This window comes from Anthonomus grandis, chromosome 2, assembly GCF_022605725.1.
Source record: "Anthonomus grandis grandis chromosome 2, icAntGran1.3, whole genome shotgun sequence".
Lineage (NCBI taxonomy): Eukaryota > Metazoa > Arthropoda > Insecta > Coleoptera > Curculionidae > Anthonomus > Anthonomus grandis.
In genome coordinates this window covers 48,576,086-48,603,264 of record NC_065547.1, presented here as the reverse complement: position 1 = coordinate 48,603,264, position 27,179 = coordinate 48,576,086, and the positions used below count along the sequence as shown (strand labels likewise).

Genomic DNA, 27,179 nt, shown 5'->3' with positions numbered 1-27,179 from the left:
TATACGTACGTCATTAATTTAATGGAAACATTTCGTGAACCAGGCTCAGTTGCAAACAAATCTAGAAATGTGATAAATCTAGTCTTAAATTAAGCCGTAGAACACTTGCAGTTTTGGTTCATAGGGCAATCGCTCCCACACTCAGTACAAAGAAAGTGAGTGGAAATATCAGGTGTTCCACGAGACTTTTAAAAAACATAGGTTTCATCCATACAAAATTAAACTAGTGCAAGAACTCAAAGAAAGCAGAAAATTAAACAGGAGGATGCTAATAACCATTGAACGAATTATTGGCAACCCAGAATTTATTTTAATGTTTGTTTGCATTATGCGTTTCCTGTAAGGCAATTGTTGGATGAAAATGTTACTGGAAGGTGTATCGGACGGAAATGTCTAACTGAATGGACTGCCAGATCTCCTAATTTGTCACCCACTGACTTTTTTTGTAAGGTCATTTTAAATCAAAATTTTATGCTATATAGCCTAATTCTTTAGAAGATTTGCGACGTTTGCTAACAAATTACACCTGAAATGTTACATGTCTCTAATTTTGTATGGAAGTTGTATGGAGGACGGCATTTTCAACATTTAATTGATTAGAAATAAATTAAATATAAATATTAGTACGTTTTTATTGGTAATTTAATTTTTTAAGTGTTAGGACACCTGAAAACATTGCATCTGTAAGAGAAGCAGTTGAACGATCTCCTAGACGTTCAGCCGTTAAACATGCCTCTGCTTTGCGTTTGTCAGATCGGTCTGTGAGAAGAATTTTGCACACCGATCTGAAGTTCCACCCATACAAAATGATAATCGTGCAAGAATTTAGTGAACGAGACTGGGAAAATCGCCGAGAATGTTCCAATGATATTCTTCAAAACGTCCCACAAAATGCGCTTTTAATAACGAGTGAGACGAGGCTCATTTCCATTTGTCTGGCTGTGTGAACAAGCAGAATTTTCACTATGAAAGGCCACTTAACAGCCAACGTGTTACTGTTTGGTGTGCTGTTGGTTCTTTTGGTGTTTGGGGTCCCTATTTTTTTGAAGAAGGAGGGGTAACGGTTACCGTAACTGCTGATCGATATGTCGACATGCTACGTAATTTTTTGGAACCAAAACTATAGGGAACTTGAACATCCGGATGTGTGGTTTTAACAGGATGGGGCTACAGCTCATACGACCAGAAGGACAATGGATTTGTTAAGGGAAATGTTTCCAGGACGCGTAATCTCGTTACGTGGAGACGTTGGGTGGCCTGCGCGTTCACCCGATCTTGCCCCATGCGACTTTTTCCTTTGGGGGCTACCTGAAAGAGAAGGTTTTTCAACATCATCCCCGAACCATTGACGAATTGAAAGCAGCAATACGCCAAGAAATTACAGGAATATCGCCTCAAATTACTGCTCGAGTAATGGAAACTTTCAGAAATCAGCTTCGAATGTGTGTCGAAAGAAATGGTCGCCACTTGGACTCTGTAATTTTCAAAACTTAATAAAAACAAAATGACATACCATATATTTTTAGTTAATAAAAATAAAATATAAATAGCATTTACATTGGCGTTTTTATTAAAAAATGAAAATGTGAGAGATCATTTTGCCGGACCCTGTATTTGTCGCATTTCAACCCTAGATTATTTAGAGAAGTACATATCCAATATCCCGAAAAATTAAATGTATGGGCTGGCATATTGGGCAACCATATTTTTTACCTGGAAATTTAATTGGGAGAAATGTATTTTGAGTTACTGGAAACTATTATTGAACCAGCTTTAATTACTCCCAATGAAATTAATTTTTTTTTAAATATCTGACACACTTTATATGTAGTCATTCACTGAAAGAAAATCAAATACAACATTTTTCTTCCTATTCTATATGTTATTATTTAGTAATAGAAGTAATAAAAGGAAACTCATAAAATAAAATCAGGATTCAAAAATACTTGAAATTTTTTTAAATATTTTACAAAAAAGGTCAGTTTTCTACCCTTTTTGCAGTAAGTTGGGCCTTTTAAAAATGTTGTACTAACAATTTATTTGAAAGTTTTTTGAGTATCATTTATTCATCTAGCATAAAACGGCTTACTCTTACAGGTATTAAATTACTAAATAAAAACAAAATCCTTATTTAAAAATGTTAACAAGCTGTGATCAGAGAATCTAAATACGGCAAGTTAAAACAGCTTTTCCAAAAAACTTCTTCCTGCTAAAAAATGATTATAACAAGGCTACATTCAAATCTAAAGTCACACATTTTCACACGTACATAAATAAACACTTCCATTTACGTTTTATTAAATTTTATTCACTTCTCAAATATCCTTTCATTTAAAATATGTGCAATAGTAAACCAAAAAAAAGGTCCTAGATCGGTTCAACGAAATTAAAGCAAAGTTTCAACACCCAATCCATTTCACCTGTTACAAAATTGTTGTTCATTCCATACAGTTTTTTTCACGCATTATTCGGAGCGATCAAGCAATTTCAAAATTATCACAATATCCTGCGCCAAACTATACATTATATATGCAATTTATTAATTTCAGCTCATGAGCTGTGCGTACCCTTTCGGAAATAAAAGCAAAAATGCCGATAATTAATATTAGACCAGGCGAATTAGACTTTAACAATGCACAAATTGCTATCCGGAAACTGACTGTTTCAGTTGGTAGAGGGGTTCATAACGAGTGAAAAAAACGAAAATCCAACAATGGGGTAGTAGGGGGTTGTTTTGGGGGGGTGAAAAGGGGTGGAAAAATATTCTTTTGCAATTTCCGGCGAAAGTTGACGTTCAATTGAAAAATGTTCAATAGAAAAACTGTAGATCATAAGAAAATCTATAATTTTTGTACAGGTCACTTTTGAACATAACCTCAAAATAGCCAAGATAAATGCAAAAAAACCGTTTTTTTTTTAGTTTTTTCAATTTTAATTTTTTATTTTCACAAAAATAGTTCAATCTTTGTAAAAATTTGTGAAAATATACCTTTGTAGGTCCTAAATAACCTCAATCTTTTTCAGATCGAAATGTTAAAAACTTTCGGAGATATGCGTTTTTTTCGGAAAAAACCGTTTTTTTTTTTTTAATGAAAATTGTACTTCAGACAATCATGGTACAGGGTTCATCCGGGGCTTATTTTTTTTGTTTTCACATGTACTTTCTTATGAAATAAAGAAACTATATACTTGCTATTTGAAAAAACGTCGAAAAATGCAAAAAAAGTCAAAAATGATTTTTACAGCAATAAAATTTTTAGAAATTGTTAATTATTTATTTAAATTAGTTAAAAAAATCAAAAAACAGATTACACCATTCGATTCTACGGAAAAAAATACAAAAGAAACTATGTATCATTATTTTACCGGAAACTTAATTGGACACAGTTGGGCTTTGTACACCGTGTAAATACAATCACTTTCTTACGTATTTTCTCGATTTTCATAGAAAATAATTGTTTTTCAAAAAAAAATACAAGAGACAAAAATTATTTAAAATTAAATTGTCTATAACTTTTGTTAAAAACATTTTTCGCAAAAATCATTAGTTTGTCAGTTTTAACAAAAAAATATGCAAAAAAGTCAAAAATCGTTTTTAACATTGTAAATTTTACAGTTATTCCTAATAATTTGTTTGAATTTTTATAAAATTAAAAAAACTAATTACATAATTTAATTCTACAGAAGAAAGTACAAAAGAAAATTTTATTATTTTTATACAAAACTAGATTTTTATTATATGTAGCGTATCACAGCTTACATTATGGAATATTACAAAATTACATCAATCTTTTTCTTTTAGACAAAATCATAATTTCTTGCTCATCATCCGTACTTTCATTGAATTCCGTGCTTCCTTCATCTTCATACTCTTCTTCAATATCACTGAATTGTTCTTCACATTCTGGATCCAAATTAATACTTGGCTGCTCTAATTCATAAGAAATATCTTCGGAATCATTTAGATCTTCCACAATTATTTCAGTGTTACAACAACTATCTGAATTCTGACATTTTACACATAATACCGTGCATTTTAATCCGTGTTTGCGGTATCCGCATCTATTTGTTGAGCAGCTTGTTTTACAATTACACGAGATTTTTTTCAACAGCTCTTCAGGTATGACTGCGATGTCAGTGAAGCGAGGCACGAGTATTTTAGAAGTATCATCAACTACTTCCTTCCAGCCCCATTTGGTAGCGCTTAATTCATATCCCAGCCAGGTTTGCAGTTGATAATACGTTCTAAAACAGTGCTGGCTAGCTGCTCCAACAGTTGGAGGTAACTTTTCCAATTGAAACGTAGATTTTGCAGTCTATACGTGGTACCGCTGAAATCGCAAATCATCCAGAGATGAGGTTGATTTAGTTGAATTGTAAATAGATGCAATCAATACACAGCCATTTCGAGCAATAAGCTTTGGATCAGAATTCTGTTCATAAAAAGGCTGTACTAGTTCAGCTAAATTTGTATTTTTCATGAGCGACTCGACTGTTTTCTTCTTTCCTTTTCCAGCAAACGCAGACGTTGAATCGCAACCGGTGAAACAGTGTAAGAATACAACAATTGAACGGTAATTTAAGAAGTTGAAACTATTTGATGAATATAAGCAGTCACTTACATTTTGTGATCCTGCTTTTAAAAAATAAACTGCAAGATTTTTGACATTGCTGTAATAAAACTAATAAATCAATATATTGACTTTTTATTAATTTAATTTAAGAAAGGCTGCAGACAACCTCTTTATTAATTCAACTTTATTTTTGTCAATCGACAAATCTTGTCTTGTACAATTGTTATTTTAGTTTGTGGTTCAATATGAAAAGAAGGATAACTCGACGTATTTTTTCGTCGTAAACGTTCAATAGTTTTTATCGCACATGCAGCTGAGTTTTCATCGTCACTGTCTGGATACTCATCAAACACAATACACATATTGTTTGCATAATTTTTGCGTATAAAGAAAAGAGATATTTTTCAACGATGACCTCAACAGTATCATTCTTCTGCCACACAACTTTGTGTAAAAGAAATCCACCGTCGATAACATAAAATGCATTATCTGTATTTGCTAAAGCTTCGATGTTGGTTAAATGATCAAACATTTGCGATTTGACATTTTTCCGAAAGCCGTTTTCTGTAAACAATGAAAGTGGAAATGGAGCAAGTTCAAACTTTAAATAATTTCTCATATCAGCTGTACTATTGATATTGACACATAAACGTTGAAATAAAATCAGCGGATTTATTGGGATAATCTCGTCATTCACTTTGATTGCAGACTGAACGTTTTTCAGCGACAAAACTCTGTTTTTTCTCGTAAATGTTACTTGTTCAAAATTATTTCCTACTATTGATTCAACAGATTTCATTCCTATCTCGTATGCATGGTGACAGTTTATTGATTCAGTTCCAATAACTCCAGAATATATCGACATGATTTTAATTAATTAAGAACATTGTTCGAGATTCACTGTTATTTTTGCAATAACAATGATGCATATCACTTTCATTGAATGTATAAACGTAATTTTTCCTGTAGAATTAAATTATGTAATTATTTTTTTTAATTTTATAAAAATTCAAACAAATTATTAAGAATAACTGTAAAATTTACAATGTTAAAAACGATTTTTGACTTTTTTTCATGTTTTTTTGTTAAAACTGACAAATTAATGATTTTTGCAAAAAATGTTTTAAACAAAAGTTGTAGACAATTTGATTTTAAATAATTTTTGTCTCTTGTATTTTTTTCGAAAAACAATTATTTTCTATGAAAATCGAAAAAATACGTAAGAATGTGATTGTATTTACACGGTGTACAAAGTCCAACTGTGCCCAATTAAGTTTCCGGTAAAATAATGATACATAGTTTCATTTGTATTTTTTTTCCCTAGAATCGAATGGTGTAATCTGTTTTTTGATTTTTTAACTAATTTAAATAAATAATTAACAATTTCTAAAAATTTTATTGCTGTAAAAAATATTTTTGACTTTTTTTGCATTTTTCGACGTTTTTTCAAATAGAAAGTATATAGTTTCTTTATTTCATAAGAAAGTACATGTGAAAACAAAAAAAATGAGCCCCGGATGAGCCCTGTACCATGATTTTCTGAAGTACAATTTTCATTTAAAAAAAAACGTTTTTTTCCGAAAAAAACGCATATCTCCGAAAGTTTTTAATATTTCAATCTGAAAAGAATTGAGGTTATTTAAGATCTACAAAGGTATATTTTCACAAATTTTTACAAAGATTGAACTATTTTTGTAAAAATAAAAAATTTAAAATTAAAAAACGAAAAAAAAAAACGGTTTTTCGCATTTATCTTGGCTATTTTAAGGTTATGTTCAAAAGTGACCTCTACAAAAATTATAGATTTTCTTATGATCTACAACTTTTCAATTGAATATTTTTCAATTGGACGTCAATTTTCGCCGGAAATTGCAAAAGAATATTTTTCCACCCCTTTTCACCCAAAACAACCCCCTACTACCCCATTGTTGGATTTTCGTTTTTTTCACTCGTTATGAACCCATCTACCAACTCCAACAGTCAGTTTTCGGATAGCAATTTGTGCATTTTTTGATTAAATTTGAGCTAATTCGCCTGGTCTATATTTGCAATTCGCTTCTAGATTGTTCGAATTTGCCGCCGGTTGGGGCGCCGATAAATACCGGCTTATCCACCTTGAACTCTTTCTTGGGATAATTGGATTAGTTCATTTATTGATAAATTATCGACAACAGTAAGGGGATTTAATGGAAATATAGACTTTTGATTTTGCAGTAAATCTCTAATAAATTGTTATGGAACCGAAAAGATTCTAGAAGATTAAGGTTTGGTAATAACCACTTAAGGAATTCCGCGGGTATGCGGTGAGGTAACTACCACTCTCACTATTTAAAAACCACTGCATAACGTTAACACGAGGTTTGCACTTGAACTTATTATTTCATGGTCATTTTATTAAAGTTGAATAACCGGGTTCCTTATGATTTTTTTTTGTTTGATGTTTTGGTGTTCCGTATTACGGCATTTTTTATTAATTAGTCAAAGTGGAGCATCGGCGAAGAAGTGCAACCGACCTGTGATTATTACTATTGTTTCTGCATACGATAAGCAATAACTATATATATATTATTATTTCTTACTATATTGTAAAATATACATTTAGGAATGAACTGTTGTAACATAGGAAAGCATAATATTATTTCATATAATATTATTAAAGTACGTTAAAAATATTGCGATTTCCAAAATAGAATTTACCTAATTGAACCTGAACCTTTAATTAAGTTTTCTTATTCTTATATAAGCGAAACTAAAAACGGACCAACATAGGCTCAAATATACTTAAATTAATAAATATATCTTTATATGCTAATTTAAAGATGTCTAGAAATTACGTCAACGGAAAAGGGCAATAAAAGGGGTCTTCACATAAGGTGCACTAATTTGCCACTTGTTTGTGAAATTCTTAACAAGTCACATTTGACAAGGAGACAATAGAGATTAGTATTACTTAAGCCTAACATTTTATTTAAAAGTTAATAACTCCGATGGAGATAATTAATACATAAAATACATTTCAAGAGTTATTTCACCAAATTATGAAATATTGATCTTTCGGTTTTTTGCAATATGATCATTTTAAAAAAACCTATATGGCATATTATCTTGTAGGGTTATAGGTAGTATATTGAAGAGTTTTGGTGAGATATGTTTAAAATGTCTGACCAGTGGCTTTTTTGGCAATTTTTTTGATTTTTAGTAGATTAGGGTTGTTCGAGAGAAATTTATTTTTTTTACGTTCATTAAAAAAGGAAATGAATATAACTGTCGTATGTTCATTATTTTTCTTTCCGCGTGAAGTAACTGAGTTGAAAAACTTTAAATTACTTAAATTACTTTAATTTAATTGTCTTAGGTGACAGTCCCTTATCCCACCCCCTCTACAAGGCTATAACTAAATCGATTTACTTGTAAAGGATCTAATTGTCGCCTGTTTTTTTTGTATAGAAAGAAATTTACGTATTTTATTTTATTAACATTAAGTGATAATTTATTTGCTTCAAAGTATTTAAAAAGTCACTTCCTGCTTCAGTTTTTAGACCGTTCCAAGTTTATCCTATAATAGAGTATTACGGTATCATCTGCGTAACTTATAATTTCGCCTACATGTCATTTTAAAAATGTGTACACATATTTCAAGGATAATTCCGTTGGACACCTATTTCAGCCTTTTTACAAATTCATACAAGAATTTAAGAAAAAAAATATTTTTCGAAAATATTGTTTTTTTTCCCATTTATTCGACTCAAAATTCATAACTCAAAAAATTGACCAGATATCGTTTTGACAATTTGAATACATATTCCATGGACAATTTCATTAGACACCTATTTTAGGGTTTTTCCAAATTCGTACAAGAATTTAAGAAAAAAAATATTTTTCGAAAATATTGATTTTTTTCCTATTTATTCGACTCAAAATTCATAACTCAAAAAATTGACCAGATATCGTTTTGACAATTTGAATACATATTCCATGGACAATTTCGTTGGACACCTATTTCAGCGTTTTTCCAAATTCGTACAAGAATTTAAAAAAAAAAATATTTTTCGAAAATATTGATTTTTTTTCCCATTTATTCGACTCAAAATTCATAACTCAAAAAATTGACCAGATATTACTTTGAAAATTTAAACGCATATTCCATGGACAATTTCATTGGACACCTATTTCAGCGTTTTTCCAAATTCGTACAAGAATTTAAGAAAAAAAATATTTTTCGAAAATATTGATTTTTTTTCCCATTTATTCGACTCAAAATTCATAATTCAAAAAATTGACCAGATATCGTTTTGACAATTTGAATACATATTCCATGGACAATTTCGTTGGACACCTATTTCAGCGTTTTTCCAAATTCGTACAAGAATTTAAGAAAAAAAATATTTTTCGAAAATATTGATTTTTTTTCCTATTTATTCGACTCAAAATTCATAACTCAAAAAATTGACCAGATATCGTTTTGAAAATTTGAACACATATTCCACAGACAATTTCATTGGACACCTATTTCAGCGTTTTTTCCAAATTCGTACAAGAATTTAAGAAAAAAAATATTTTTCGAAAATATTGATTTTTTTTCCTATTTATTCGACTCAAAATTCATAACTCAAAAAATTCACCAGATATCGTTTTGAAAATTTGAACACTTATTCCATAGACAATTTCATTGGACACCTATTTCAGAGTTTTTCTAAATTCGTACAAGAATTTAAGAAAAAAAATATTTTTCGAAAATATTGATTTTTTTCCCATTTATTCGACTCAAAATTCATAACTCAAAAAATTGACCAGATATCGTTTTGAAAATTTGAACACATATTCCATGGACAATTTCATTGGACACCTATTTCAGCGTTTTTCCAAATTCGTACAAGAATTTAAGAAAAAAAATATTTTTCGAAAATATTGATTTTTTTCCCATTTATTCGACTCAAAATTCATAACTCAAAAAATTGACCAGATATCGTTTTGAAAATTTGAACACATATTCCATGGACAATTTCATTGGACACCTATTTCAGCGTTTTGCCAAATTCGTCCAAGAATTTAAGAAAAAAAATATTTTTCGAAAATATTGATTTTTTTCCCATTTATTCGACTCAAAATTCATAACTCAAAAAATTGACCAGATGTCATTTTGAAAATTTGAACACATATTCCACGGACAATTTCATTGGACACCAATTTCAGGGTTTTTCCAAATTCGTACAAAAATTTAAGTAAAATTTTTTTTTCGAAAATATTGATTTTTTTCCTATTTATTCGACTTAAAATTCATAACTCAAAAAATTGACCAGATATCGTTTTGAAAATTTGAACACGTATTCCATGGACAATTTCGTTGGATACCTATTTTACCGTTTTTCCAAATTCGTACAAGAATTTAAGAAATAAAATATTTTTCGAAAATATTGATTTTTTTTCCCATTTATTCGACTCAAAATTCATAATTCAAAAAATTGACCAGATATCGTTTTGAAAATTTGAACACATATTCCATGGACAATTTCATTGGACACCTATTTCAGCGTTTTTCCAAATTCGTACAAAAATTTAAGTAAAATTTTTTTTTCGAAAATATTGATTTTTTTCCCATTTATTCGATTCAAAATTCATAACTCAAAAAATTGACCAGATATCGTTTTGAAAATTTGAACACATATTCCATGGACAATTTCATTGGACACCTATTTCAGCGTTTTTCCAAATTCGTACAAGAATTTAAGAAAAAAAATATTTTGTGAAAATATTGATTTTTTTTCCCATTTATTCGACTCAAAATTCATAATTCAAAAAATTGACCAGATATCGTTTTGACAATTTGAATACATATTCCATGGACAATTTCGTTGGACACCTATTTCAGCGTTTTTCCAAATTCGTACAAGAATTTAAAAAAAAAAATATTTTTCGAAAATATTGATTTTTTTTCCCATTTATTCGACTCAAAATTCATAACTCAAAAAATTGACCAGATATTACTTTGAAAATTTAAACGCATATTCCATGGACAATTTCATTGGACACCTATTTCAGCGTTTTTCCAAATTCGTACAAGAATTTAAGAAAAAAAATATTTTTCGAAAATATTGATTTTTTTTCCTATTTATTCGACTCAAAATTCATAACTCAAAAAATTGACCAGATATCGTTTTGAAAATTTGAACACATATTCCATAGACAATTTCATTGGACACCTATTTCAGCGTTTTTCCAAATTCGTACAAGAATTTAAGAAAAAAAATATTTTTCGAAAATATTGATTTTTTTTCTATTTATTCGACTCAAAATTCATAACTCAAAAAATTGACCAGATATCGTTTTGAAAATTTGAACACATATTCCATAGACAATTTCATTGGACACCTATTTCAGCGTTTTTCCAAATTCGTACAAGAATTTAAGAAAAAAAATATTTTTCGAAAATATTGATTTTTTTTCCTATTTATTCGACTCAAAATTCATAACTCAAAAAATTCACCAGATATCGTTTTGAAAATTTGAACACTTATTCCATAGACAATTTCATTGGACACCTATTTCAGAGTTTTTCCAAATTCGTACAAGAATTTAAGAAAAAAAATATTTTTCGAAAATATTGATTTTTTTCCCATTTATTCGACTCAAAATTCATAACTCAAAAAATTGACCAGATATCGTTTTGAAAATTTGAACACATATTCCATGGACAATTTCATTGGACACCTATTTCAGCGTTTTTCCAAATTCGTACAAGAATTTAAGAAAAAAAATATTTTTCGAAAATATTGATTTTTTTCCCATTTATTCGACTCAAAATTTATAACTCAAAAAATTGACCAGATATCGTTTTGAAAATTTGAACACATATTCCATGGACAATTTCATTGGACACCTATTTCAGCGTTTTGCCAAATTCGTCCAAGAATTTAAGAAAAAAAATATTTTTCGAAAATATTGATTTTTTTCCTTATTTATTCGACTCAAAATTCATAACTCAAAAAATTGACCAGATGTCATTTTGAAAATTTGAACACATATTCCACGGACAATTTCATTGGACACCAATTTCAGGGTTTTTCCAAATTCGTACAAAAATTTAAGTAAAATTTTTTTTTCGAAAATATTGATTTTTTTCCTATTTATTCGACTCAAAATTCATAACTCAAAAAATTGACCAGATATTACTTTGAAAATTTAAACGCATATTCCATGGACAATTTCGTTGGACACCTATTTCAGCGTTTTTTCCAAATTCGTACAAGAATTTAAGAAAAAAAAATATTTTTCGAAAATATTGATTTTTTTTCCTATTTATTCGACTCAAAATTCATAACTCAAAAAATTGACCAGATATCGTTTTGAAAATTTGAACACATATTCCATAGACAATTTCATTGGACACCTATTTCAGCGTGTTTCCAAATTCGTACAAGAATTTAAGAAAAAAAATATTTTTCGAAAATATTGATTTTTTTTTCTATTTATTCGACTCAAAATTCATAACTCAAAAAATTGACCAGATATCGCTTTGAAAATTTGAATACATATTCCATGGACAATTTCATTGGACACCTATTTCAGGGTTTTTCCAAATTCGTACAAGAATTTAAGAAAAAAAATATTTTTCGAAAATATTGATTTTTCTCCCATTTATTCGACTCAAAATTCATAACTCAAAAAATTGACCAGATATCACTTTGAAAATTTGAACACATATTCCATGGACAATTTCATTGAACACCTATTTCAGAGTTTTTCCAAATTCGTACAAGAATTTAAGTAAAAATTTTTTTTCGAAAATATTGATTTTTTTTCCTATTTATTCGACTCAAAATTCATAACTCAAAAAATTCACCAGATATCGTTTTGAAAATTTGAACACTTATTCCATAGACAATTTCATTGGACACCTATTTCAGAGTTTTTCCAAATTCGTACAAGAATTTAAGAAAAAAAATATTTTTCGAAAATATTGATTTTTTTCCCATTTATTCGACTCAAAATTCATAACTCAAAAAATTGACCAGATATCGTTTTGAAAATTTGAACACGTATTCCATGGACAATTTCGTTGGATACCTATTTTACCGTTTTTCCAAATTCGTACAAGAATTTAAGAAAAAAAATATTTTTCGAAAATATTGATTTTTTTCCCATTTATTCGATTCAAAATTCATAACTCAAAAAATTGACCAGATATCGTTTTGAAAATTTGAACACATATTCCATGGACAATTTCATTGGACACCTATTTCAGCGTTTTTCCAAATTCGTACAAGAATTTAAGAAAAAAAATATTTTGTGAAAATATTGATTTTTTTTCCCATTTATTCGACTCAAAATTCATAATTCAAAAAATTGACCAGATATCGTTTTGACAATTTGAATACATATTCCATGGACAATTTCGTTGGACACCTATTTCAGCATTTTTCCAAATTCGTACAAGAATTTAAAAAAAAAATATTTTTCGAAAATATTGATTTTTTTTCCCATTTATTCGACTCAAAATTCATAACTCAAAAAAATGACCAGATATCACTTTGAAAATTTAAACGCATATTCCATGGACAATTTCATTGGACACCTATTTCAGGGTTTTTCCAAATTCGTACAAGAATTTAAGAAAAAAAATATTTTTCGAAAATACTGATTTGACTCAAAATTTATATCTCAAAAAATCAACTCAACAATCTATCGATTTTCAATCTTATCATTTATTAATTTAAATGATAATAAATAGGAAGAATCCTATACACAATTTAAATTTTTATATTCGTCATTGGCGATGATCCGGGCTTTGAAATTGATTTTTTTTTTAAGAAAAGAGTACGTCACTGCTTTTTCTTGTAATAAGAATAGTTTTGAATTCTTTATTTCTTTTAGAGCATATATGGTCTTTAGGTAATTTTTCATTAGTTGCATAGTTTTCACATAAAAAAATAAAAACCATTATTGTAGATACCATAACACCTAAACCCAATTATCTTAATAAAGTATTATTACTTTTTTTAACTCTATTTCAGCATTTTTTTTAAGGTTTTCTTCTTTGCTTAATTCCGCCCAAGGAACAGGCCCTTGAATCTTGGCCCCATATTAAAAAAACATTCTGGATGTTTTTTACATTGATAGATCAAAAAATTAAAATTCTTACCTATAAGTGTATGGTCCAACTTCTTGAAATTTCAACTTGGTATCTTTGCCGCTCATATACTCCTCGCTGTTGGTAATATTCCACAGGTAGACTTTTAAAAATAACTCAACAGGTGGTTTCTCCCAAAACGAGAAAATTTCAGCTCCTGGACCGAATTTTATTTTCTGAAAAATTATTTAATTTTTTTCAAAATCTTTTTAATGTCTTTATATTTGAATATACCCGACTTACCCACTCGTACAGCATATTATAAGGATCGACAATTATAATAAAAAGGGCGGAAAGAAGTGATCCAACGCCGAAGAGAGCATATGTTAGAGCACCTATAAAAAAAATATTTATTTGCGTAAATTTACATTTATAATTTAAAAGTCTAGTAATATTTCAATGCCACTCTATTAATCATTCGATTGATACTATAAGAAATTATACATTTTTGTAAACGTTTAGTAGTTTTCCTTCATTAAAGCGGATATTCAAGGTACAAGGGTGATTAAACTAATAATAAAGATTGATAAAAAACGTGATAAAAATTACGCATACAGGTGTATCAATAAATCTAAACGACTAAATAATTTATTCTACGAAAATATACATCGCATTTATTTCCATATAGTGTCAGATTTTAATACAGTCATTAATTTTTCAAATTGGACAATGAGTAATTTTTTCATTCTTATAAAATATTTATGAGACTCATTTGCATATCTTCTATAAACTGCTTGGTTAACGGAATTTCTTGTTTTAGGATTTTACGGAATATGAATGAATTGAGCAACATTTTTAAGTTCACTTCAAGCTCATTTTTCGCATTTGAAAATTTCAAAATATTATAATAACAATACGTGATTGAAAGGTCAAGAAACAAACTAAAAAATTACTTAGGAGGAAATTAGGAATTCCTCAGAGGAAATTGCTTGTATTTAGCCCTAAGTTACTTATTAGAAACAAGAGCATTGTATCATTTAACAGCACTATATGACCCCATTTTGTTTATAATTTAGATCAGTGATTTTCTTCTCATCTTTATTTCTGGAAAATTGACAATTTTTGCCGACGAGATTACTATTAAGTAAAATCTGTATTGTTGTGACGAATTCATAATGAGTTACTCATTTTACTGGGTACTAGTGACATTTGTCATTTTGAGAGGATCCTCAAAATTTGTAAACAAAACATGGACGGCTATTCGAAAAATACTTGATTAAATGATGAAAACACAAACAATTTTTGTGAAAATCCCACTAGAGATACGATAGCCGAAGGGATTATGGGCCTTATTAAACCAACAGTTGATCAATTAGATGAACGAGTGCGTGCAACGAAAATATCTCAATTGGAACTTAAACAATGTATAGAAAGTCTTAGTAAGGAATTAAAGAAAATATCAGAAGCACAAGAACAATCCATTGATCTAGAAGTCGACGCTGCCAAGCCAGAACGGCATAAACGCCAAAATGTTCACTTTTGAGTTAGATACACAATTGAATAGGATTTTCAATTCCGCATCGAACAGTTCAGTCGGCATAACCGCAAACAAACCTCAGTTGCCACAAACCCGATTAAAAATGTTCACAACCGCCATTTGATCACGTCCCTTAGCAACCGATCGTCATAATCGCCAAGCGCCCGTAAGAATAACATGGTGTGAAGTTCGGTCCGGTATTGATAGAAAGGTATGTATTTTTTAATATTTCTTTTTATATGTAACGTGATATCACTTACCAATGCGATATTTTAAATCTGTATAGACTTTTACGGCATAAAAACAGTATTTCTTAAAAAACTAATGAGGTGTTTGTGCCTATTTGAAATTTGTTTGGCACAAACGCCATCGCTCTATGTCATTCTTATGCAGATTTCTTTTTTAAAAATGACATTTATTAACAGCTTTTTTTTTTTTATAGTAGCTTAGTACTTGTGCTCTTAACAATTCTTTTTATATTAATGAACGTTTTAAATAATATTTTTAGTAGCTAAAAATGGCGATCGATTTTTGGCGTTTATGCCATTTTTTTTGTTGCAGGTGAGTACCAGAAGTAAAAAAATAATGCTGCTACTACAGAATAATAAAAGTAATATTAAGAGTATTACAGAAAATAATAAGACCATAGTAATATTTATGATAAAAATCTAGATGCTAGTGATATAAATAGTATAATAGAGACCGAATATAATAAAGTGGTCGAGACTGAGACTGGTTTTGACTATGCTCCTGTGATCCCCTTGGAAGCTCATAGTATTTATGATGCCAATATTACAGAAGCTTTTAGCAATGATGTTATTTTTGAGGAACAGGCAAACGTTATAGTGGAAGAAGTACCCTTTTGTAACGATCCGTTTTTAAACTTTACATCCGCTAATGTTTTGTCTACAAGTCCCATTTATCACGATATGAAAAATATGGCCGAGGAGCTCGATGAGAATACAAATCCGAATATTGAATGGGCAGATCAACCTAAAACTCAATCTGCCGATATGAGTGAAGATGAATCGAATACCGATAGTGACTATGAATTAGAATCAGCCGATTCAAAGAGCGATGAATCTGAAGGTGGTAATGATAACGAAGATGGTGGAAGTACAGAAAAAAAAGGTGCCATACTGGTAGAAATGACGGTAATAATAACTGATAAATTCTGTATATTTTACGTTACATTTAATGTCATAATATTTTTACATATTGTATTGGGTAAAATTTCAACGTCATTAGAATTTACAGATGATATTCTGTATTTTTTTATTTACACATAAAATCTACAATATAAAGTGAAGTTTCCCTAGATAAACAATGTGAAAAAATAATTTACACAACAAATACTGCAATAAAAATTACAACATATATTATTTACTTATATTTTTACATGGTATATTACGTAATAACATTTTACATAATTTCATATGTAAAATTACAGTACAGATGGTGTGAAATCACTAACAACAAAACTACTAGCGCCCCCATGATAAACTTGCCAACTTCGCCATATTGTTTTACTTTATTTCTCGTTCAGTCTTTCGTCCATCAAACTGGCATTATTTATTCTCCCATTTTTCTTTAATTTAGTGTGTCGTGTTGTGCCATAGTATACATTGAAGCGTAGTAACGGGTGTGACAGGTAAACCGGCAGTTTAAAGTGAGTAAAATATTCTTTCTTATAATGATGCAATGCAAAATTTGTGCATTTAAGTGTTGCACACACAGAAAGTACGAACTGCACCAGTACTTATACCGTAACTGGACTGTTGTATTTTATTGTGTGCATTACGGATGCAATATGATATTTAAAACATATATTGGCTTTAAGCAGCATATTTACAGACAACATCATTTAAATCAAAATCAAATAGTTAATAAAATGTACGAAGTTATATGTTGTCCTTTAAAATCTTGCAACTATTTCACTACAAATATAAAAGAAATTTTCATGTATGGATATAAACATATAAAAAATTGATTAACAATTTATTGTCCTTAAAGACATATTTGTAATTATGATTTTGAATTTAAAAACATTAATAGCATGAGATCCCATGCATGTAGAAAACATTATGAGCTTCATTCTGGTATAATATTATTGAGAACAAGAAAATATAGTTACTACAAAAAAAAATAATTTAATTGAAAATTCTAATAATTTGTCTAACAAGGATGAACTGAAGGAATTAGGATTAAAAATATTATCGAATATGTATCTTAGATTGCAATTCAAATATTTTTTATGTGACAAAACTCTTAACACAATGATAGAAGGTTTTTCTGATTTCGACAAGTTACCCTGCATTATTGAAATTAATGGTAAGCATTTTTTATTGTTTTGTTTTAATGTGTAAATCTATAAATGTGATCTTGATGATTATAATGAATCTATAAATCTTTTTTAGATTCAAATGCAGAGCTTTCATCCACGTATTTTGTATACTGCGAAAAGGAATCGCTGAATCTCGACACATATGAGACCTTTTAAGATTCTTTTAAAGTGTGCATGGCTATTTACTTTATTTATAATTTGCAGTATCCAAAAGAAATAACAACGGTGTTGGAATTAATACAAAGAATGTTTTTAAACATTCATCCAGATTTCGGATCAAAATCTAAAAAAATTAACCCCACAAAGAGGAAAGTTTTTAATTTTATGAACAAATTTAAAAAATTTTCTATCACTAAATAGTAACATCTTCGTATGATGTACTATTTTTCTTCATTATAGAATAAATATTTAGTATTAGGTCAGAAAATTTAGCATATTTCGGATTTGCATTTTTAGTTCCTATTTCTTATGATTAAGAATATATGTACATGTTGTTTCTTATTATATGTTAACATAATTACATGTATGTTAACGTTTTCGTTTTGCAATATAGTTTATATAATGTTTAGGTATCAAAAGGTTTGTTATACACTTGAGACATAATTAAGTCATCAGATTTTTTGCAAAGTATGTAGATTTCTATTTATATATTTTCCACTAAGAGTGGCGGAAAGCCAAATTTTATCACGAAGAGGGTGTTATCACGCACTAAATCACTTACTATAGGACGCGATTAATCATTAGCATAAACTTGTATACCATTAGTTTTGTCAACAAATAGGTGACAACTAAGGTAAGGTTAGGTGTGGTGTTGCCAGTTTTGTTGTCGACTGCGTTTTGTCACTCTGCAGCTGAAGCCTTGTCTCCAGTCTGGCTGACTCATGAGTGCTTTCTCTAAAGTGGAGAATTCACTCTGTATTTTTTTAGTCATTCATTATCATAACATAAAAAAATATGAATGAAACTAGTGTATAATCATAATATTATACACTAGTTTCATTACATATCACTTAAAATGTCAATTACGTGTAATAAACACAAATTCGTTTGAATTGAAAATTTATTTTTAGGAGTACATCATTTTTAAAATTTCTTTTTTTTTAAGTTCTATCAAAATTCACATGTTCGCGGCGAATTATATCGTATCATTCCGCCACTTTTTTTTTTGGGTAAAATTAGGCCATTTAAAAAAAAATTGTAAAAATACGCAAAATTTGATGAGCGGTGCTTGAGCAATTTAAGATCCAATCCAACCCAACCCAACCCAATCCAATCCAATCCAATCCAATCCAATCCAATCCAATCCAATCCAATCCAATCCAATCCAATCCAATCCAATCCAATCCAATCCAATCCAATCCAATCCAATCCAATCCAATCCAATCCAATCCAATCCAATCCAATCCAATCCAATCCAATCCAATCCAATCCAAACCCAACCCAACCAGGATTGAGTTGGGTTGGGTTGAATTGGGTTGGGTTGGGTTGGGTTCTGGGCCCTCTTTTATGGAACATCTTCTATGACTTAATCCTGAGGTTAGAAATCGAGTGCGGAGTCAGTTTGTTAGCGTACGCAGATGATTTGGCGATCGTAGTGCAAGCAGAAAATAAAATATACCTGGAAGACAAAGCTCAGTTCGTGGTTAATAAAGTTATAACGCTTTTGTACGATATGGGACTCATGGTGGAAGCAAGCAAGACAGAGATCGTGGTTATTGAAGGCCGAAGAAAAGTCCAGAATATATCAATTCAAATCGAATAAACAATTATTAATAGTACGATGTGTGCAAAATATTTGGGGGTTTTCTTGGATAAAGACTTGAAAATGAAATCCACATCCGTAAAATCACTGAAAAGGCCAACAATATGAAAAATCTGCTAACAGGTCTCATGACTAAGACAGGTGGCCCTAAAACCTCGAAGAGGTTACTTCTCAGGACAACGGTAATCTCTGCAATTCTGTATGTGGCATCTGTTTGGGGGGGGACGCTATGAAAATAAAAAAATATGGAAACATGTTAGAATCGGTAAATAGAAGGTTATCAATCATGATCACTTCTGCCTATCGAACAGTGAGTACTGACGCGGTTCTGGCGATAGCAGGGACACCACCCATAAGCTTGTCAGTTTTTGAAAGGATGGAAATCCAAAAAAGAGGAAAGGAACAAAGTGGAGAAATCCGAGAGGAACTTTTCAGGAAGTGGCAAAGCTCATGGGAACAATATAACGAGTGGGCAAAGACTTTAGTTAGGGACCTAAAAGCCTGGTCTTCACGCAAGTGGGGACATGTCGATTACCATGTTATGCAGGCCATGACTGGACATTGAGTTTTTGGGACATATTTGTTGTTGGGAGTTGGGTTGGATCGAATTGGGTTGGGTATATCTATGGTCTGTGAGCAGCGCCTTATGTTCCCCTTGCGGTAATAGAGAAACGGAACAAACCAAAACACTGCACATATACTTCGAGAGTCGACAACCCGTTTGACAGATAGCGTCTGTGATTGAATTGAAAACAGCAAAAAATTTAAATAAATCAGTTTACCTCTATTTGTGAGTACTTTACATTGTTTATAAAGAAACTATTTGCAAAATACACCTTCCGCCACTTTATTATTTTTTTCCAGATAAAATTAAGCTATTTAAAAAAGAAAACCGGTGAAAATACGCCAAATTTGACAAAAGCCGCTAAACTGCGGAATCGTATTATTTTTAATTCGGACCAAAATCTAAAAATTACCAAAATAATAATACATTATGGGTGTCTTCGGTATGTTTGTGATATGATATACAGATTTAGTTACAAGAAAAGGTAAAAACAGTTTTTGTGAATTTATTTTACGCATAACACCTAACATTTCACGTGACTAAAAAATATCGAGTGAATTCACCACTTTAGAGAAGGCACTCATGTCATGAGTCAGCCACACTGGGACAAGGCTGAAGCTGCAGAGTGACAAAACGCAGTAGACGACAGAACTGGCAACACCACACCTAACCTCACAAAAAGTGGACTTATGCAGTCTTCATATGACGGTTGAAATGAAGTAAATGCAAACGATCAATTAAAAAAAATTATGGAAAAATGTGTTCGATAAACATCAAACGCGATCTTTAAGAATCGAAAAAAATTTTTTAACGGTGATTACGTAGGTTTCAAAGAAACAGGCACTAAAAAATCTTGACTTTTTATATTAACGAAAATAAAAAGAAAATCTGACTTTCAGAAGAAGCTATTTTAAGAACCAATTTTTACAAAATAAAAGGTTAATTCAGATACTGGCAATTTAGAACTACTAAAATACTTACACGAACCAAAACACAAAAAAAAAACATTAAAAAAATAATAATTTTGGACACTATACGAACCAGTTAAATGTTATTGTTATTGCCTGTTTATCCTTGACTAACTTAACTGTACTAAAAAACCAATTTAAAGAATTGCGGATGTAACCTTAAAAAAAATGTGCATAAGAAAAAAACTACCACTTATCACTGAAGCCAAAAATATATCCAATGTCAGCGTATAACATGAAGTTGACAATAATTGGTCCGAAATTCGAATTAACGATTACTCGAAAATTATAATAAGGCACAGATGTTGGTGCGAAAAAACCCGGTACCTAGGAAGTAAAAAAATCAATCGAGCACATGTCAAGATTATCAGGTTTTTCTTAAAATTGTTTTTAAATTATTTATTTGATTAGGATATCATGTTTTTTCATTGATTATTACTGTATTTCTATTATTTATTTATAGCTTTCTGTTTAAAAGGGAAATTTCTTTCCACAAAGTGACATTATTATAAACTGCTCAACAATCAAACTGGATATTTTATAAATTACCGAAATTTGGTTAAAAAAATAAAATTCATCAAGTTGCGTTTTATGCTATGAGTAAATCCTGTTGATAGCAAATTTTTTTTTCGTTTTTTCCTTTTTTTGTCATACATTCTTATCTCTTTTAAATAATTCGGTTTCAAAATCCTAACAATTTAGTCACATAAAGGTGCTTGTAGAGACTTTATTATTCTCATTGTTACCAATAGATCTCTTTACTTTCTTAAAAATAATGATTCTACGACGGGGCGAAACAGTGCGCTCTATCGGAAAAGTTGTTACGTAGACATTTGTAAATTTGTAACAACCATCACTGTTGTCCTCAATTTATTAATTAATAACGAACTGCCGAGTCTCGTCTTGATTTATGATCAACTGATGGAATTAATGACGTACCGAATCTGGATGGAGGTGGATCAAAAAGATTATCTTTTGAATCCTACTATTCAGTTGTTAATGTTTTACTTATAAAAAAAATTATTTGTATTTTGCACGCAATCTACCTGTTTAAAAGACTTGTCCGACGAAAACGAGAATGTAATTGTCGAAACAATACTAGCTGGTGAAGTACTAATTAAAGTATATTTCCTTAAATTATAGGTTATGCAGACGATACGTAATTAAGGGATTTTGGGTGAAGGTAAGTGAGAATTTAATTTTAAAAACAAATCTTTAGAAAGGAGATTTCTGTATGCTCTAAGCTGCTATAAGCAAAACAATATATTAGTACTAAAATAGCGGGTTTCATACAACTTTACCAAATTGAGACAATCTAAAAATATTAAACTGTAATATTATGCGCTTGTTAGATTACTCATAATTAAGCTGTTTAGAACTCAAACACGTATTTTACCAATGGAAAGGTGTGTCTATATAAAATGTATTTTTACAATTCTAGGGATTCATCTAGTATATATTCAAAATTGTATAAGAAAAATAAAATCCATAAAAATCATTTGACTTATTGCAATGAACATTGATAACTGACTTATTAAATAAGCAAAGTTAATATTAATTAATCATTTTAATAGCTTCCTTAGACAAAAATGTCAATTCTGGATAATAATTTGACGGTTTTCTAAATATGCAAATTAATTATAACATTAAAATAAATAGACAAGCTTAATTGATTATGCCAAAGGCCAACTATAAACTAACCCTGAGCTCTTGGCAGTAATATAAATCAGAAAATAATACACGCACCAATATGATAATTTATAAATTTTTGGCAACATTTATATTGATAATTAATTTCTTATTTTCGCTTCTAGTTGGAGATAAATAAAGCGTATGGTTTTTAGAACAAATAACCAGGTTTTTTATCATTTGCAAATCGAAATTAGCATTAAAAGCCCGAGAAACGATAGATATGCTAATTTAATTTCATTAAAAAAAAAAAAGGAAACTAAAAATGCCGTTTATATTAAAATAAACGCTTCCACATTTATTAGAAAATAATGGAAGTTTACTTTGTATTTTTTTTATAAATGACGTAATGATATCAACATTTTTTTTTTAATCTGAGACACAAACAATCTAAATATAAATTATAAAACAAACGGTACGATTACCGAAAAGGATATTTTTTAATTCGCACTCAAAAACAAGGCAATGTTTTGTAATATTTAATAGCTCTACCCGGATTAGTCGGATTTATTTAAAGTTATTTTATTATGTTGTTTATTACTTATAGTACTTAATTTATGCATTCGCTCTATTCAAAGGAAAAAACATATAATTATTTCTTAGAAAGCAAGACAAATTTTTAGATTACGTCGAGTATCTGGAATAAAATAAAAAATTATTGCAATAGTTGAGCTTTCCAGAAAGTGCAAGGATACAAGAAATGTTTAAACGGAAAAAAAATTAATAAAATATTCTAAATATTCGGGTAGTATGGACCATTATACAGGGTGTTTCAAAATTCACTACATATATTTTAAGGACGTATTCCTGAGGTCAAAATAAGACTTTTTTTTCCTATAAACATGGGTCCTAAAATGCACCCCCTTCAAGCTACAGCTATCGCAAGAAGTGTAAAAAGAATCGATTTTTTAAAACTGTGTCTACAGTTTTGCATCAAATTTAACGAAATTTGGAATACCCCCGTTATTTTAGGCGGTTTATTTACTCTTTATCTTAGAAAAGGTGTAAAACTAATTTTAAGGGGTAAACTAAGGGGGTGCACACTTTCGACGCCCAAAATTTTTTTTTAGCGTGCTATGGTCCATCATCCTAAAGGCATTCTGCTTCCATGAATATGGTTTACCTATACCGGTAAAACCAATAACATCCCCATTCTTCAGAAATACTCCTCCAAGACTCTGAACCAAAACATACAAAACTAATGTAATGTCAAGAGTATCAATATGTATAACACAAACAGATATTATTCACTCCCGAAATATACAATTTTATTAAATGTAAAACTGTATGAACCACAGAAATAAATTAGGCGAAATGAAATGGTGTAAAAAATACAAAGAATATACCTAAAGTCCTGCAAGAAAAAAGTAAAAATGACTAAAATCTATACGACAAAAATTCAGTAATTTAGCTAAATCTGCAGGACGATATTAAAGAGTTTTTTACCATCAAATATAAAAGTTCATTTGATCAGTGAACTTGTAGGCATAGGCAAGAACACATCATTAGCTCGTCGACTGCTATATTCATGCCTATTAGTTGTGTTCACATTTCTAAATTTTTTATGAACGAGACAAACAGATTCTAATATAAATAAGGCAGGAAGGCTTAGGATTTTATATGAGTGATAAATAGCTGTTTGCAAGACTCTCTTATACTCACATTACACAGACGTCGGATCGCTCGCTTTTGCAAAACAAAAACACTATTAAATAAGTAATGTGTGCATGCACCCCAGAAACACAAACCATACCTTAAATGGGACTCAATTAAAGAAAAATAAACATTTCTCGCCATGTCAAAATCAACCTCTCCTGCGACCACTTTAAGAGCATAACCTTAACCATAACCATAACCATAGGCCCTCAAATTTTAGTGTATTATCAATAAATAAATCTAAAAATTTATTTTCGTCTAAGTTAAGTGATTTTCCAAAAACACATTATTTAAATTGCATTTAAAATTCATAACACTAGTTTTTGAAATGTTTAAACACAGTTTGTTGGAATCACACCATTTCTTGATTTCAACAATATCTCTGTTAACTGTGGTATTCAGATTCATCGCACTCGTGTCATGCCATAAAATTGTTGAATTATCCGCAAACTGAATGAATATAATTGTAAACAAATAAATTATAACAGAAAAAGCCTTGTCAATTGCCTGAAAGAAATGCGAATTATGATTTTAATTGCCTGAAATCAGATACGAGTAACTGACTCCAAATGCTTGCAATACATGATCAACTCTATCTAAGACCTGGTAAATAACTTTAGTAGCAGCTTTTAAGGAATAAAAAATACGTTTTTAATTAAATGCAATGTTTCAATTAGTGCGATTAGGAAACCATGACGTTTGAAGAAATTAATTATAAGAAAAATTGGTTTTTCCTGTTTTTTATTAATTAATTAGGATACCAAATATCATGTTACTAATATAATCAAACTACTAATCATTTATTTTTTAACTCACTTCTCCTTTCTTCGCATTTTCTATTTCTCGTATCCTGCTCTTGTTGCCGCTTCTTGGTTTTTTCACTTTTTTCTCGTTTTGCGTCCGAGGTTTCTACGGTATCGTACGTTCTACCGAAGAAACCTCGCCAAATCATGTTATAGTCCTTCATCTTTTCTTGACTTTTTACTTTGGCTGATGTTGAGGCCGAACCAAATTAAGATATCCAGATATTCAATGTTTTTTGGACGAAAGCTAAAACGGTTAAATTTTTTTTTCTTGTGTAATGCGAGTATATTTGTTATAAGTAAATTGTGAGCTGGTAAATATAACTTAATAACGTTGTAATTTTTGGGTTGCAGCAGATACACAGGGTGATTAATTATCGATGGTACGTTAGCCGTATATGAAAAACGGAACGTAATATTTTTCTGAAAATTTGGTAACTATGGTAATAGACAATGCTCTATCGGTCTAAAATATTTTTACCACTGCAGTGTTGCCGCTTATAGAGAAAAATGGCAACACCTTTGATTTTTTAACCCTTTTAGATATTTTGATGCCCTGTGTCATTTTGAGTCTTTTTTAATCATACTTGCCTATATACGTACCTGGTGCGGTTTTCGCAAAAAAATAAATATTTTAGCGTGTTTTTGGTTAAAAATCAAGGGATACCTAATTGTTTATTTCTCAGCTATTTAAGTTCCTAAAAAAATTAAATTTTAAACATCAACTTATAATGCTGATTATACAGGGACGTTGAAAATTAAATTAAAATTTTTTATTTACCAAAATGGCGAAAAGTAATTTTTTTTAATGGAACACATTATATTTTATTTTATTTTCTAATAGACAGTTAAAATACATTTCATTTAATATATACTCATTCCTATACCTAGTTTTAGAAATAAATACTTATTTTCATGAAATTTGATAATTTTAAATATTTTTATTTTGTAAATTACTTAGTTATAGCTATGAAAATATCACAATGGATTAATAAATGACAGTAATATTTTTGGTTATAGTTTTATCATTACGTTACATAATAAACTTAATGGATAAAAAAAAGCTTATTTATACTACCAAATACTTCGTTACTTATATGTAAAAGTAAATAAAAAGGAAATTTTTAGAATGATGCTGAAACGGTTGTTAAGTTAAATTACTACATGAATATGTATAGAAAGTTTTGGAATTTTCTTTCCACTGAACACCCTGTATATTTTTACATTTTTGGCTTTTACGTGAAATTCTAAGTATATTTTGTGTATAATGTCCTATACCTAAGTGTAACCGTTTTTGACATATTTTTAATTTCATGTAAAAAACTATGTTTATAAGCCCTAACATAATTACCGATTACTCCCTTTTAGTAGCCTTTATTTATTGGTTAGTTTTGGTTTTATTTTAAAGGAAGGACCACTTTAAAAGACTTTTTTAATATTTGGCTAAAAAAAGATACAGGGGGGTCAAAAACTAGCATTAAAAATTAAAATGAAAAAATCATTAAAAGTCAATTTTTTTAAATGGAAACCCCCTATTTTTATTATTTTTTCATAAAGATAATTAAAAATAAGGTTAACTTTGTATAAGGTTATCTAGTTCAAAAATTGATAGTTTCCGAAATATTGGCAGTTTAAATTTGGACTAATGTTAAAAGCCGTATAGTAACACGGCTCAAGGATTGTTGATTAGTTGGGCATGACGGTTGTCATGTTAGGGCTTATAAACATAGTTTTTCATATGGAATTAAAAATATGTCAAAAACGGTTACACTTAGGTATAGGACATTATACACAAAATATACTTTCACGTAAAAGCCAAAAATGTAAAAATATACAGGGTGTTCCATTTAAAATAACGAAGTTGACACCTACTTCCAGTATAACCGGAAACGTCACAACTGTCAAAATATTTTAGTTATGTAGCCCCCATCGACTGTGCCATGTTGCCAAATTTTCAAAATTTTTGAAAAATTAGTTTCCGAGATATCGATCGCGTCTATTCGTCGTGAGACACCCTGTATAGGGTGTATCATAAGAATAAACTGAACCAATCTGTTAAAATTTGATATTTCTTAAAAAAAATAGAAATTTGCCTGTTTCAAACATTTAATACTGGAATCGAATAACTATTTTTTCGGTGTAAACACCTTAGGACCTATTTTCAAGTACCAAAATGACAAGATTGACATTTTATTAGATGTTAGCTTACCAGAT

General features: G+C 29.7%; 1 protein-coding gene across 2 annotated transcripts in view; it reads right to left on the bottom strand.

The window, feature by feature from the left end:
- Positions 1 to 27,179, bottom strand: part of LOC126747472 (scavenger receptor class B member 1-like) — a 129,057-nt gene that overhangs the window by 18,690 nt on the left and 83,188 nt on the right. Inside the window, exons 2-4 of one of the 2 annotated variants that reach the window (XM_050456139.1) lie at positions 24,979 to 25,212; positions 13,945 to 14,036; positions 13,714 to 13,877 (exon numbers count right to left, since the gene is read on the bottom strand). In XM_050456139.1, the coding sequence (XP_050312096.1) occupies positions 13,714 to 13,877; positions 13,945 to 14,036; positions 24,979 to 25,129 (407 nt within the window). In that variant the 5' untranslated portion in view covers positions 25,130 to 25,212. The remainder of the gene's footprint in view (positions 1 to 13,713; positions 13,878 to 13,944; positions 14,037 to 24,978; positions 25,213 to 27,179) is intronic. The other variant, XM_050456147.1, reaches the window with a different exon arrangement.